Below are 13,506 nucleotides of genomic sequence, written 5' to 3'. Positions count from 1 at the left end.
TTTTTTTTTTTTTTTTTTTTGAGATGGACTCTCGCTGTGTCTCCCAGGCTGGAATGCAGTGCCACGATCTCTGTTCATTGCAACCTCCGCCTCCCGGGTTCAAATGATTCTCCTGCCTCAGTCTCCCGAGTAGCTGGGATTACAGGCACCCACCACCACACCCGGCTAATTTTTATATTTTTAGTAGAGACGGGGTTTCACCACGTTGGCCAGGCTGGTCTCGAACTCCTGACATCAGGTGATCCGCCCGCCTCCGCCTCCCAAAATGCTGGGATTACAGGCGTGAGCCACCAAGCCCAGCTGACTTATCCATATTCTGGATGCTCAATTACAGCATCATTGCAGGCAGGCAAATTGCAAATTTCTTTTTTTTTTTTTTTTTTTTTTTTTTTGAGACAGAGTCTCGCTCTGTTGCCCAGGTTGCAGCACAGTCTCGGCTCACTGCAACCTCCGCCTCCCAGGTTCAAGAGATTCTCCGGCCTGAGCCTCTTGAGTAGCTGGGATTACAGGCACGCACCACCACGCCCGGCTAATTTTTGTATTTTTAGTAGAAATGGGGTTTCACCATGTTGGTCTGGCTGTTCTCAAACTCCTGACCTCGTGATCCACCCCCCTCAGCCTCCCAAAGTGCTGAGATTATAGGCATGAGCCATTGCGCCTAGCCTAAATTTCTTCTTAAACACCTTCGCGGCCGGGCGCGGTGGCTCACGCTTGTAATCCCAGCACTTTGGGAGGCCGAGGCGGGCGGATCACGAGGTCAGGAGATCGAGACCACGGTGAAACCCCGTCTCTACTAAAAATACAAAAAAATTAGCCGGGCGTGGTGGCGGGCGCCTGTAGTCCCAGCTACTCAGAGGGGCTGAGGCAGGAGAATGGCATGAACCCGGGAGGTGGAGCTTGCAGTGAGCCGAGACTGCGCCACTGCACTCCAGCCTGGGCGACAGAGCGAGACTCCGTCTCAAAACAAAAACAAAACAAAACAAAAAAAACACCTTCGCTAGTTTCTTTTTATCGTAATCATCACTGATCTCTTGCAGGACAGTAGTAAGCATTTTCCTGCCATTTTTCTGGTTTGTTTTTTTTTTTTTTTTTTTTTTTGAGATAGAGTCTCACTGTGTTGCCCAGGCTGGAATGCAGTGGTGCAATCTTGCCTCACTGCAACCTCTGCCTCCCGGGTTCAAGCGATTCTCCTACCTCAGCCTCCCAAGTAGCTGGAATTATAGGTGCCCGCCACCAGGCCTGGCTAATTTTTTTATTTTTAGTGGAGACAGGGTTTCACAATGTTGTCCAGGCTGGTCTTGAACTCCTGACCTCGTGATCCACCTGCCTCAGCCTCCCAAAGTGCTGGGATTACAGGCATGAGCCACCGTGCCCGGCCTCTGTTGAATTCTTATATGGATGCAGTCCTCAGTGCCAGCAGGAAGCAGGTCATCACTGTTATTTGCATCAGCAGAGGGGTCGAAAGAGTGGAGGTTCTGGATAGTGGACAAAAGATACAATTCTGTTTTTGAGATGCAGTCTCGCTCTGTTGTCCGGCTGGAGTGCAGTGCTGTGATCTTGGCTCACTGCAACCTCCCGTTCCCGGGTTCACGCAATTCTTCTGCGTCAGCCTCCCGAGTAGCTGGGACTACAAGGGCGCGCCACCATGCCCAGCTAATTTTTGTATTTTTGCATGTTTATTAGAGATGGGGTTTCACCATGTTGGTCAGGCTGGTCTCGAACTCCTGACCTCAAGTGATCCACCCGCTTCAGTATCCCAAAGTGCAGGGATTACAGGCATGAGCCACCGCAGCCAGCCACGATTCCTTTGCCTTGGTGGGAACGGCCTGTGGAAGGCAGTGGTGGCGGGAGAAGGCGAGTGGGGGAGGGATGGAGCATCAGGAACTGAGGGTGCTCAAGGGGAGGCTGCCGAGTCCTCAGTGGCTCAGTGACTGGGTCTATTTTTTTTTTTTTGAGATGGAGTTTTGCTCTTGTTGCCCAGGCTGGAGTGCAATGGCGTGATCTCAGCTCACTGCAACCTTTGCCTCTCGGGTTCAGGTGATTCTCCTGCCTCAGCCTCCCGAGTAGCTGGGATTACAGGCACCCACCACCACGCCTGGCTAATTTTGTATTTTTAGTGGAGACGGAGTTTCTGCATGTTGGTCAGGCTGGTCTTGAACTCCTGACCTCAGATGATCTGCCCGCCTCGGCCTCCCAAAGTGTTGGGATTACAGGCGTGAGCTACCAAGATCGGCTGGGTCTGTTTTTGTAATTTTTTTTTTTTTTTTTTGGGACAGTCTCACTCTGTTGCCCTGGCTGGAGTGCAGGGGTGAGATCTCGGCTCACTGCAACCTCCACCTCCTGGGTTCAAGTGATTCTCCTGTCAGCCTCCTGAGTAGCTGGGATTACAGATGCCCACTACCATGCCCAGCCAATTTTTGTATTTTTAGTAGAGATGGGGTTTCACCATGTTGGCCAGGCTAGTCTTGAACTCCTGACCTCAGGTGATCCGCCTGCCTCTGCCTCCCAAAGTACTGGGATTGCAGGTGTGAGCCGTGGAGCCTGGACAAGAGCAATGTCCTTTCTGAAAGTCACCTTACTGTAGATGTGAATCCCATGGAACAAATGCCATCGCAGTAATGCCCAGATCAGTGTTCCATTAAATTGCCAGGCACTCTTGCCTAGCTAAGATGACACAGGAAACCATTCTTCCAGTATGTATTCAGTTAGTGGCCAACTGTGTGTAAGGCCTGTTTTAGGCACTGAATATAAAGCAGAGGGCAAAAAAGTAAAAAATCCCTGCCTTTGGGTGGGAGTTTTGGAGGAAGAAGGTAGTCAGGGGGGCTTCACTGAGAAGGTGACATTTGAACAGAGAACTGAAGGTGAGGAGGGAGGGAGGGCGCTATGAAGACTTCTGAGAAACAGCCCCTGCAAAGGCCCTGGGGCACGACTGTGCCTGGTGTGTTGGAGGAATAGTGAGGAGCCTGTGTGGCTGGAGCCCAGTGAGTAAGGGAGAGAGAAGGAGGTGGGGAGGATGGGAAGGGGACAGGGCAGGTCATGCAGGGCCCTGTGGGTTATGGGGAGAACTTGGGCTTTGACCTGGAGGAAGGTGGGAGCCATGGAGTGTTGCAGGCAGAGGAAGGACAGGATCTGACTGAGGTGCTCACAGGCGTTCTCTGGTGGCTGCTGTGGGAACTAGATTGTCGGGGGTTAGGGTGGGATCCAGGGAGCAGGGCAGAGGTGAGTGAGCTGGTCCAGGTGAGGGATGATGGAGTGGCCCAGGCTGGCCATGGAGCAGGGAAGCAGTGGGCAGATTCCAGGTATTTTTGGAAGTGTATCTGCCAGGTTTGCTGATAGATCAGATGCTGGAGTCCTGAGCAAGTGGGTGGATGTAGCTGCCAAAATTGGGGGATGTGGGAAGGGCAGATCTGGGGGTTCAGTGGGGCCCAGCATGGCTGTGTTGAGTGTGACCCTGTGAGTCCCCCACATGGAGACATAGAGAGGCAGCTGGGTCCTGAGTCTGGAGCCGGGTGAGGCCTGGGCTGGAGACAGGACCGTGGGCAATGTCAGGTGTAGATGGGATTTGGAGCCCTGAGAGGGGACAAGGCCACCTGGGAGGGACGTGGAGGGAGGAGGCCTGAAAACTCAGCCTGGGGCCAGCAACAGAGAGAGGGGAGGTGAGAGGGAGCCAGGCGAGCGTGGGATCCGGGGGTCGTGTGAGGACCGTGTCCCAGTAGGTAGGAGGATGTGCTGGGTCAGATGCTGCCGAGAAGGTGACGAGGACAGGAACTGAGATGTGACCCAGAGAGGTCACCTCTACAAGGGCAGTTTAGGACAGAACCAGAGGAGAGGTTATTTTTAATATGTATCTTTTTAGACAGACTCTTGCTCCATCCCCCAGGCTGGAGTACAATGGTGTGATCTCAGTTAACTGCAATCTCCGCCTCCCAGGTTCAAGTGATCCTCCTGCCTCAGCCTCCTGAATAGCTGGGATTGCAGGTGTGCACCACCATGCCTGGCTAATTTTTGTATTTTTAGTAGAGATGGGGTTTCACCATGTTGGCCAGGCTGGTCTCGAACTCCTGACCTCAAATGATCCACCTGCCTCAGCCTCCCAAAGTGCTGGGATTACAGGTGTGAGCTACTGCGCCCGGCTGGGAGGAAAGGTTACTGAAAGACATTAAAGTCATCTATGTATGGTGCTAGCTCGCTCAATGAACGGAGCATCTAGGTGTATGCTAAATGCTTTGTGCGCATGATTTCATTTCACCCTGATGCCATCCCCATGGAGTTGGAGGTCATTGTGCCCTTTTACAGATAAGAATAGAGTTGGCGGCCGGGCACGGTGGCTCACGCCTTTAATCCCAGCACTTTGGGAGGCTGAGATGGGCGAATCACAAGGTCAGACCATCAAGACCATCCTGGCTAACACGGTGAAACCCCATCTCTACTAAAAATACAAAAAATTAGCTGGGCGTGGTGGCACGTGCCTATAATCCCAGCTACTCGGGAGGCTGAGGCAGGAGAATCACTTGAACCCGGGAAGTGGAGGTTGTAGTGAGCCAAGATCATGCCACTGCACTCCAGCCTGGGCGACAGAGTGAGACTCCATCTCAAAAAAAAAAAAAAAAAAAAGAATAATAGAGTTGGCTGGGCATGGTGGCTCACACCTGTAATGCCAGCACTTTGGGAGGCTGAGGTGGGTGGGTCACTTGAGGTCAGGAGTTTGAGACCAGCCTGGCGAACATGGCAAAACCTCACCTCTACTAAAAAGACAAAAATTAGCCAGGCGTGGTGGTGGGCAACTGTACTCCCAGCTACTCAGGAGGCTGAGGCAGGAGAATGGCTTGAGCCCGGAAGGCAGAGGTTGCAGTGAGCCAAGATCGCGCCACTGCACTCCAGCCTGGGTGACAGAGTGAGACCCTGTCTCAAAAAAAAAAAAAAAAGAATAGATAGAGTTCAGAGAGTTTAAACCCATTTATGCCTGAGGTTGCAATTCTTTGAATTTTTGCAATCAGACCTTGGCGATGACTTTGAGCAGTAGGATATAAATAGCTCCCATATGCTTAGCGTTCCAATAATGGAACACTAGGCATAAATGGCCATGGTGCTCACCAAAGGTTGCAGGGCTTGTATTATAAAATGCGAGGTCAGCCGGGTGCGGTGGCTTACGCCTGTAATCCCAGCACTTTGGGAGGCCGAGGTGGGTGGATCACCTGAGGTCGGGAGTTCGAGACCAGCCTGACCAACATGGAGAAATCCCATCTCTACTAAAAATACAAAATTAGCTGGATGTGGTGGTGCATACCTGTAATCCCAGCTACTCAGGAGGCGGAGGCAGGCGAGTCACTTGAACCCGGGAGGCGGAAGGTGCAGTGAGCCGAAATCGCACCACTGCACTCTATTTATTTATTTTATTTATTTTATTTATTTTTTTTTGAGATGGAGTCTCGCTCTGTGTCCCAGGCTGGAGTGCAGTGGCGCAATCTCAGCTCACTGCAAGCTCCGCCTTCCGGGTTCAAGCAATTCTCCTGCCTCAGCCTCTCCGAGTAGCTGGGACTACAGGCGCCCGCCACCACGCCCGGCTAATTTTTTTGTATTTTTAGTAGAGACGGGGTTTCACCGTGGTCTCGATCTCCTGACCTGGTGATCCGCCCGCCTCGGCGCACCACTGCACTCTAGACTGGGTGACAGAGGGAGAATCCGTCTCAAAAAAGATAAATAAAAAATAAATTACAAATAAATAAATAAATAAAACTGTGAGGTCTTAGCTTAAGGCCTTCTCTGCTCCCTCCCTCCCTCTAGTGGTCATCTGGGGCAATGGCACCTATGGCTTAGGCCACTGGGCTGGGGTGGGACTTAGTAGGGAGAGTGGGGTCCCACCACTGTCCCTGACCCCTAACCCCTCCAGAGCCCGGCCAGTGAAGGGGAGGAGGAGGAGTTGCTGATAGAAGAGGAGGAGGACGACGTTCTGGCGGGGGTCTCAGCAGAAGACAAGAGTCGGAGACCACTGGGGAAGAGCCCTTCAGAGCCTGCCCACCTGGGTGAGAGGCGTGGGGAGGGGAGGCAGGACAGGGGCGGGTACAGCTCGGGTTGGGGAGGAGACTGGGGAGAGATTGGGCCTTGATCTTCTCCTAGGGCCCCCAAGATGGAGACATGGAGAGTCAGCTGGGCCCTAAGTCTGGAGCTGGGCAAGGCCTGGGCTGGAGACAGTCCCACTGCCCAATTTTACTCACTGCCTGACTTCTCAAGCTTAAATGCTGGATTTTATTTTATTTTATATATTTATCTTTTTGTGATGGAGTCTCCCTCTGTCGCCCAGGCTGGAGTGCAGTGGCTCAATCTCGGCTCACTGCAACCTCTGCCTCCCGGGTTCAAGCGATTCTCCTGCCTCAGCCTCCCAAATAGCTGGGACTATAGGCGCCAGCCACCACGCCTGGCTAACTTGTATTTTTAGTAGAGACGGAGTTTCACAATGTTGTCCAGGCTGGTCTTGAACTTCTGACCTCAGGTGATCCACCTGCCTCGGCCTCCCAAAGTGTTGGGATTACAGGCATGAGCCACTGTACCTGTTTTTTTGTTTTGTTTTTTTGAGACAGGGTTTTGCTGTGTCCCCCAGGCAGAGTATAGTGGTGCAATCATGGCTAACTGCAGCCTCAACCTCCTGGGTTCAAGTGATCCTCTTGCCTCAGCCTCTTGAGTAACCGGGACCACAGGTGTGCACCACCACACCCGGCTAATTTTTGTATTTTTTTTCAGAGACAAGATCTCATCATCTTGCCCAGGCTGGTCTTGAAGTCCTGGACTTGAGCAATCCTCCCACCTCAGCTTCCCAGTGAAAAAAAATTTCTTTTTTGTAGACAAGAGTCTCACTCTGTAACCCAGGCTGGAGTGCAGTGGTGTGATCACAGCTCACTGCAGCCTCGACCTCCCATGCTCAAGCGATCCTCCTGCTTCAGCACTGGGATTACAGGCATGCACCAGCACACCCAGTGGCCACCTAGTTTGTTCTTTTTTTTTTTTTTGAGATGGAGTTTTGCTCTTGTTGCTCAGGCTGGAGTGCAATGGCACGATCTCAGGTCACCGCAACCTCCGCCTCCTGGGTTCAAGTGATTCTCCTGCCTCAGCCCCCCGAGAAGCTGGGATTACAGGCACGCACCACCACGCCCGGCTAATTTTTGTATTTTTAGTAGAGATGAGGTTTCTCCATGTTAGTCAGGCTGGTCTTGAACTACCAACCTCAGGTAATCCACCCACCTCGGCCTCGCAAAGTGCTGGGATTACAGTCGTGAGCCACTGCGCCCAGCCTGTTTGTTCTAACTTGGGCTGGGAAGGGACTGACTCTGCCTTTTTCTCTCCCAGAGGCCACAACCCCAGGGAAGCGGGTGGACAGCAAGATCCGGGTCCCGGTCCGCTACTGCATGCTGGGCAGCCGCGACTCGGCCAGGTCAGACTCACCCCAAGTTCTGCCCCTGCCCCAGCTCACCTGGATCTCTTGCTGGTCTCGGGGTAGCAAGGGCAGGGGTGGGGGGTGGGACAGAGCCTCAGATCCTCAGAGCCGTGGGGTGAGGGGAATCAGCGTGGGGGCGAGGGAAGAGCCTGGGGGTTCCTGAGACTGTGCGACCCTCCTGGCCGCTACAGGAACCCCCACACCCTGGTGGAAGTAACATCCTTTGCAGCCATCAACAAGTTCCAGCCGTTCAACGTGGCTGTTTCCAGCAACGTGCTGTTCCTGCTGGTGTGTGGCCCACCTCGTCCAGGGGCAAGGGGCTCCCAGGCCTGGGCAGGGGCCTGGGGGAGCCCAGTCGGTGGGCAGCGGGCGGGGCTCCCCTGTGTATCAGCTCCATGAGAGCTGGGACCTTGTATGCTTTGTTTGCTACTGGTACACTGTGGGTGCTCAATAAATGTATGAAGGAGGGTGCATGGCCAGGCGCGGTGGCTCACACCTGTAATCCCAGCACTTTGGGAAGCTGAGGCAGCGGGTCACCTGAACTCAGGAGTTCGAGACAAGCCTGGGTAACACTGAAACCCCGTCTCTACTAAACATACAAAAATTAGCTGGGCGTGGTGGTGCATGCCTCTAATCCCAGCTACTGAGAGGCTGAGACAGGAGAATCGCTTGAACTGGGGAGGCAGAGGTTGCGGTGAGCCGAGATTGTGCCACTGCACTCCAGCCTGGGTGACAGAGCAAGACTGAGTCTCAAAAAAAGAGAATGAGGGCACAGGCTGGCTCCAGTGTTGGGGCAGGGCCACAGCCTGAGCCAGTCTTCTGCCGTCCCTCCCTTCCCCAGGACTTCCACAGCCACCTGACGCGGAGTGAGGTCGTGGGTTACCTGGGGGGCCGCTGGGACATCAACAGCCAGAGTGGGTATCCAGGGCCGGGTGGGCGGGGGCGTTGGGGGACTGGGATCACGGGGTCACAGCTGCCCCTCCCCACAGTGCTGACGGTGCTCAGAGCCTTCCCTTGTCGGAGCCGGCTTGGGGACGCAGAGACTGCAGCTGCCATCGAAGAGGAGGTGAGAGGCTGCCTGGGAGGTGGCATTCTGGGGAGGGTTGGGAAGGGACACAGCTGTCCTGGCGACTGCCTAGTGGCCAGCAGTGTCATCACCCACCAAGCGTGCAGGTGAGCATGCCCGTCTCCATGCCCGGGACCCCACGGTGAAGGGTGAAGAACACTCCTTTTTTTTTTTTTTTTTTTTGAGACAGAGTCTTGCTCTGTCACCAGGCTGGAGTGCAGTGATGCGATCTCAGCTCACTGCAAGCTCTGCCTCCTGGGTTCACACCATTCTCCTGCCTCAGCCTCCCGAGTAGCTGGGACTACAGGTGCCCGCCACCACGCCTGGCTAATTTTTTGTATTTTTAGTAGAGACAGGGTTTCACCGTGTTAGCCAGGATGGTCTCGAGCTCCTGACCTCGTGATCCGCCCGCCTCAGCCTCCCAAAGTGCTGGGATTACAGGCGTGAGCCACCGTGCGTGGCTAATTTTTTGTATTTTTAGTAGAGACGGGGTTTCACCATGTTGGCCAGGCTGGTCTCTATTTCTTTACCTCGTGATCTGCCCACCTCAGCCTCCCAAAGTGTTGGGATTACAGGCGTGAGCCACCACGCCTGGCCAGGATGGTCTCGATCTCTTGACCTCGTGATCTGCTCGCCTCGGTCTCCCAAAGTGCTGGGCTTACAGGTGTAAGCCACCGCACCCGGCCTTTTTTTTTTTTTTTTTCTTGAGACAGTCTCGCTCTGTCGCCCAGGATGGAGAGCAGGGTGCGATCTTGGCTCACTGCAACCTCCACCTTCTGGATTCAAGTGATTCTCCTGCTTCAGCCTCCTGAATACCTAGGATTACAGGTGTGCACCACCTTATCCAGCTAATTTTTGTATTTTTAGTTGAGACAGGGTTTCACCACGTTGGCCAGGCTGGTCTCAAACTCCTGACCTCGTGATCCACCTGCGTCAGCCTCCCAAAGTGCTGGGATTACAGGCGTGAGCCACCACGCCCGGCCTAAGAGCACTGCTTTTGGATCTCCTAGCTCTGGTGCTGAAACCTCGCCAGCTCCCTCCCCTCTCAGAGCCTTGGTTTCCTTGTCTGTAAAATGAGCGGCTTCAATGAAAGGCCATCAGATCCAGGCGTTGGGGGTTCACACCTGGAATCCCAGCACTTAGGGAGGCCGAGGCAGGAGGTTTGCTGGAACCCAGGAGTTTGACACCAGCCTGGGGCCACAGCAAGACCCCATCTCTACAAAAGATAAAAAAAATTAGCCAGACATGGTGGTACGCACCTGTAGTCCCATCTATTTGAGAGGCTGAGGGCAGGAGGATGGATAGAGTCCAGGAGGTTGAGGCTGCAGTGAGCTGAGATGGCGCCACTGCGTTCCAGCCTGGGTGACAGAGCAAGACCCTGTATCTAAAAAAATAAAAAGTGAAGGGCTGCCAATATTGAATGTTCAGTGCCAGGCCTCATCTATTAAACACTACTTGTAAGTGCCAGCTGCTATTCTTTTTCCTTTTTTTCTGAGACACGATCTTGCTCTGTTGCCTGGGCTGGACTGCAGTGGCATAATCACGGCTCACTGCAGCATCAACTGCCCAGGTTCAAGATCCTCCTGGCTCAGCCTCCACAGTAGGTGGCAGTACAGACACGCGTCACCACATCTGGCTAATTTTTGTATTTTTAGTAGAGAAGGGGGTTTCTCCATGTTGGCCAGGCTGGTCTCGAACTCCTGACCTCAAGTGATCTGCCTGCCTCAGCCTCCCAAAGCACTGGGATTATAGGCGTGAACCACTGCTCCCAGCCTAGTTTTAATTATTTGTTGAGTGCTTACTGTGTGGCGAGCATTATTCCGTAAGCTGGGCTACAGCAGTGAACAAAACGACTTCCGTGTCCTGGCTTTGTGGCAGGGTGCGTCTTTTATATTAAAAGATGTATTTGTTGGCTGTCTCTCCAGCTCCCACTGGACTCAGTGGCAGTGGGGGCAGGGCCTGTCTTGGTCATCACCGTGTCCCCAGGCCTGATACACAGCAGGAATTCGTTCAGGGCTGGTCGGTCACATGAGCTCACTAGAGCCATTCAGGCCCCTGTGCCCCCTGAGCTGCGCCTCTGTCCCCAGATCTACCAGAGCCTGTTCCTGCGGGGCCTGTCCCTGGTGGGCTGGTACCACAGCCACCCGCACAGCCCGGCGCTGCCATCTCTGCAGGACATCGACGCACAGATGGACTACCAGCTGCGGCTACAGGGCTCCAGCAATGGCTTCCAGCCCTGCCTCGCCCTGCTTTGCTGTACGCTGGATGGGGCTGTAGGGGGAGCAAGGAGGGGGGATGCTGGGCCAGCCGAGCCTCCCAGGCCCAACCCCTCTCTCCCTCTTTTCCGCCAGCCCCTTACTATTCTGGCAACCCAGGCCCCGAGTCCAAGATCTCGCCTTTCTGGGTGATGCCTCCTCCAGAGGTAGGTGGGGCTGCTGGGAGAGCCTGGGGGGCCCGGGAGCACCGGGGCATTTGGGTCACGACTAGGCAGGGGCCCCTGGTTCCAGGCGCCACTGGAGAGTTGGGGCCCCAGTTTCTCCATCTATGAAACGGGGACGTGACTGCTGCCCTGCTGGTGTTTTGTTGAGGGCCTGGGCGTGGGGCCTCTGTGTGTCGTTGGCTGCTCAGTACAAAGAGGGCTCCCTTCCTGACCCTGCCTGGCTTCATTCCCCAATCCTGCCCTGAAGTCAGAGGTCAGCCCTGGGAAGTCATTTCAGGGCCCTGACTCTTCTGGGCCTCTCCCAGAGGAAGGAGGCTACTCTGCCTCCTTGGTCCCACCACCAGGTGCCGATCCCGGTGCAGAGCTGAGCCGGGGTGTGCACTCTCCCGTTCCCAGCCCGGGCACTACCCGTTGTCCCCAGCTGCCATGGGCTGAGGGCTGGTGAGGCTTCTCTGACTGGTCTGTGTCCTTGCCAGCAAAGGCCCAGTGACTATGGCATCCCCATGGATGTGGAGATGGCCTACGTCCAGGACAGCTTCCTGACCAATGACATCCTTCACGAGATGGTGAGCTCACTGCGGGGCGGGCAGGCAGGGGCTGGCAGTGCGCAGCTGAGCACACAAGATGCATTGGTCTGCTTCCCACTGGTGGGCTTGGGAAGCTATGGCTGGTGGCGCCTCGGGGGCCTGGGTTAGGGCTTCTTCCATCACTCAGGACAGAGTCCCAGGCCCTTGCCAGGGCCCCTCCAACTTCTGCCCTCCCTCACCTCCCCCCCCTGCTGTTCTCCAAGGCACTGGCCTCTTCTGCCAGGCTGTCCGGTAGAGAAACCCCAGGGACTTTGGGTGGTACCTGGATGAACACTTAACAATTGTGTGTTCAACATGCATTTAAAACACTAAACTAAGCCAGACATAGTGGCTCACGCCTGTAATCCCAGCACTTTGGGAAGCTGAGGCGGGTGGATCACCTGAGGTCAGGAGTTCGAGACTAGTCTGGCCAACATGGCGAAACCCTGTCTCTACCAAGATAGAAAAGCTATCCAGGAGTGGTGGCGGGTGCCTATAGTCCCAGCTACTTGGGAGGCTGAGGCAGGAGAATCTCTTGAACCCAGGAGGTGGAGGTTGCAGTGAGCCGAGATTGCGCCACTGCACTCCAGTCTGGGCCAGAGTGAGACCCCATCTCAAGAAAAAAACCCAACAAAACCTAAACTAGTTCATCAAACCTGTAACCTCACAGGTGTCACTGCTGGGGATGAGGCCGAACCAGGGGGCCATGTCAGGCCCGCGTGGTTCTGGAGAACTGGGCTCAGTGAGTGCAGGTCCAGGTGGACCTCTCGTGGCAGCCACTTGGGCAACGCTGCAGCCTCCCCCTCGAGAGAGCCCTCCGGCTAAGGTCACTCACGATCTCTGCGTGGTTGGTTTATTTGTTAGTGACTGGGGTCATGTCTCAGGGCTACCTGAGACTGGAACCCCAGGAGAGGGGCTGGTGTACCTCAGGCTTGGAGGGAGCCTGGGAGTGCATGCTCCTCTGTCCTGTAGATGCTGCTGGTGGAGTTCTACAAGGGTTCCCCTGACCTCGTGAGGCTCCAGGAAGCCTGGAGCCAGGAGCACACCTACCTCGACAAGCTTAAGGTGAGCCCCAAGTCCCCGTAGACCTCCTAATGGGGCCCCAGGAGAGCCCCCTGCAGACCTCCTAATGAGGCTCCAGGAGAGGCCCCCCTGGGCAGCCTAAAAGTTGGCAGCAATGAGCCTCATGGGCCTCAGGGGCCCAGGACAGCCCAGGTGGCAGACTGCACCTGACCCTGGTCACCCCGTGGCCACCCCAGCAGGGTGCAGGCCAGATTTGATTGTACTGTGGAGCTTTAAGCTCCGGCAGTGCTGGATGAGGTCCCAGCAGCGGGTTTTGGGAGTGGCTCCCCTGCAGAGGGCCCAGGGTCCTGGCTGCCCCTGAGTGTCTTAGGGTAGTAGTTGTGTCTTAGGGTAGTAGTTCCTGGTTTCCTTCCACCTGGCATAGAAAGGGGCTCATTCTGCTCAGCTCTCAGCTAGCTGTGGAGGCTCTGGTGTTCCCATGGGTGTCTGGGACCCAGGGAGAGAGGGGCTGAGGTGGGGTCAGGATCGGAAGTGTGCACGTAAGCCCCACCCCTCCACACAGCACCGCTGCCCCCGGGAGCCAGGCCCTCCGTTACATACTGCCCCACTGGGTAAGCAGCAGGCTGTGCTGTGGGACCCCAGCCCTGTGCCTTGGTCTCAGGAGGGCTCAGTCAGGATGCTGGACTTGCACAGTGGACTGTGAGGCGCAGGGCTGGCTAGGATCCCCAGGCACAGCCTGAGGCCCAGCCCCCTCGTTTCAGATCTCTTTGGCCAGCAGGACGCCCAAGGACCAGAGCCTGTGTCATGTCCTGGAACAGGTGTGCGGCGTCCTCAAGCAGGGGAGCTGAGCCTTCTGCGGCAGGGTGGGCTCCAGTTGTATTGAGGGTCCGGATGGGCTCAGGTAATAAAGAAATGGAAGCAGCAGCCAGCCACGCTGGTTTCCCCAAGGCTGGGGTGAGGGTAGCTGGGTGCCCAGACTGGT

The 13,506-nt window shown here is 55.3% G+C and overlaps 1 protein-coding gene across 3 annotated transcripts in view; it reads left to right on the top strand.

Moving 5' to 3' along the window:
- MPND (MPN domain containing) overlaps positions 1-13,506 on the top strand; it is a 23,323-nt gene extending 9,817 nt beyond the window's left edge. The window contains exons 4-13 of one of the 3 annotated variants that reach the window (XM_058428917.1): positions 5,891-6,023; positions 7,342-7,426; positions 7,621-7,717; positions 8,271-8,343; positions 8,419-8,495; positions 10,670-10,751; positions 10,847-10,917; positions 11,412-11,501; positions 12,474-12,566; positions 13,286-13,506. In XM_058428917.1, the coding sequence (XP_058284900.1) occupies positions 5,891-6,023; positions 7,342-7,426; positions 7,621-7,717; positions 8,271-8,343; positions 8,419-8,495; positions 10,670-10,751; positions 10,847-10,917; positions 11,412-11,501; positions 12,474-12,566; positions 13,286-13,372 (888 nt within the window). In that variant the 3' untranslated portion in view covers positions 13,373-13,506. Of the gene's footprint in view, positions 1-5,890; positions 6,024-7,341; positions 7,427-7,620; positions 7,718-8,270; positions 8,344-8,418; positions 8,496-10,582; positions 10,752-10,846; positions 10,918-11,411; positions 11,502-12,473; positions 12,567-13,285 lie in introns of all 3 variants that reach the window. The other 2 variants (XM_032177664.2, XM_032177665.2) reach the window with 2 other exon arrangements.

The sequence above is a fragment of the Hylobates moloch genome, unplaced genomic scaffold (assembly GCF_009828535.3).
Source record: "Hylobates moloch isolate HMO894 unplaced genomic scaffold, HMol_V3 SCAFFOLD_15, whole genome shotgun sequence".
NCBI lineage: Eukaryota > Metazoa > Chordata > Mammalia > Primates > Hylobatidae > Hylobates > Hylobates moloch.
Note: the sequence above shows the minus strand (reverse complement) of the source record. Positions and strands in the feature narration are given on the sequence as shown.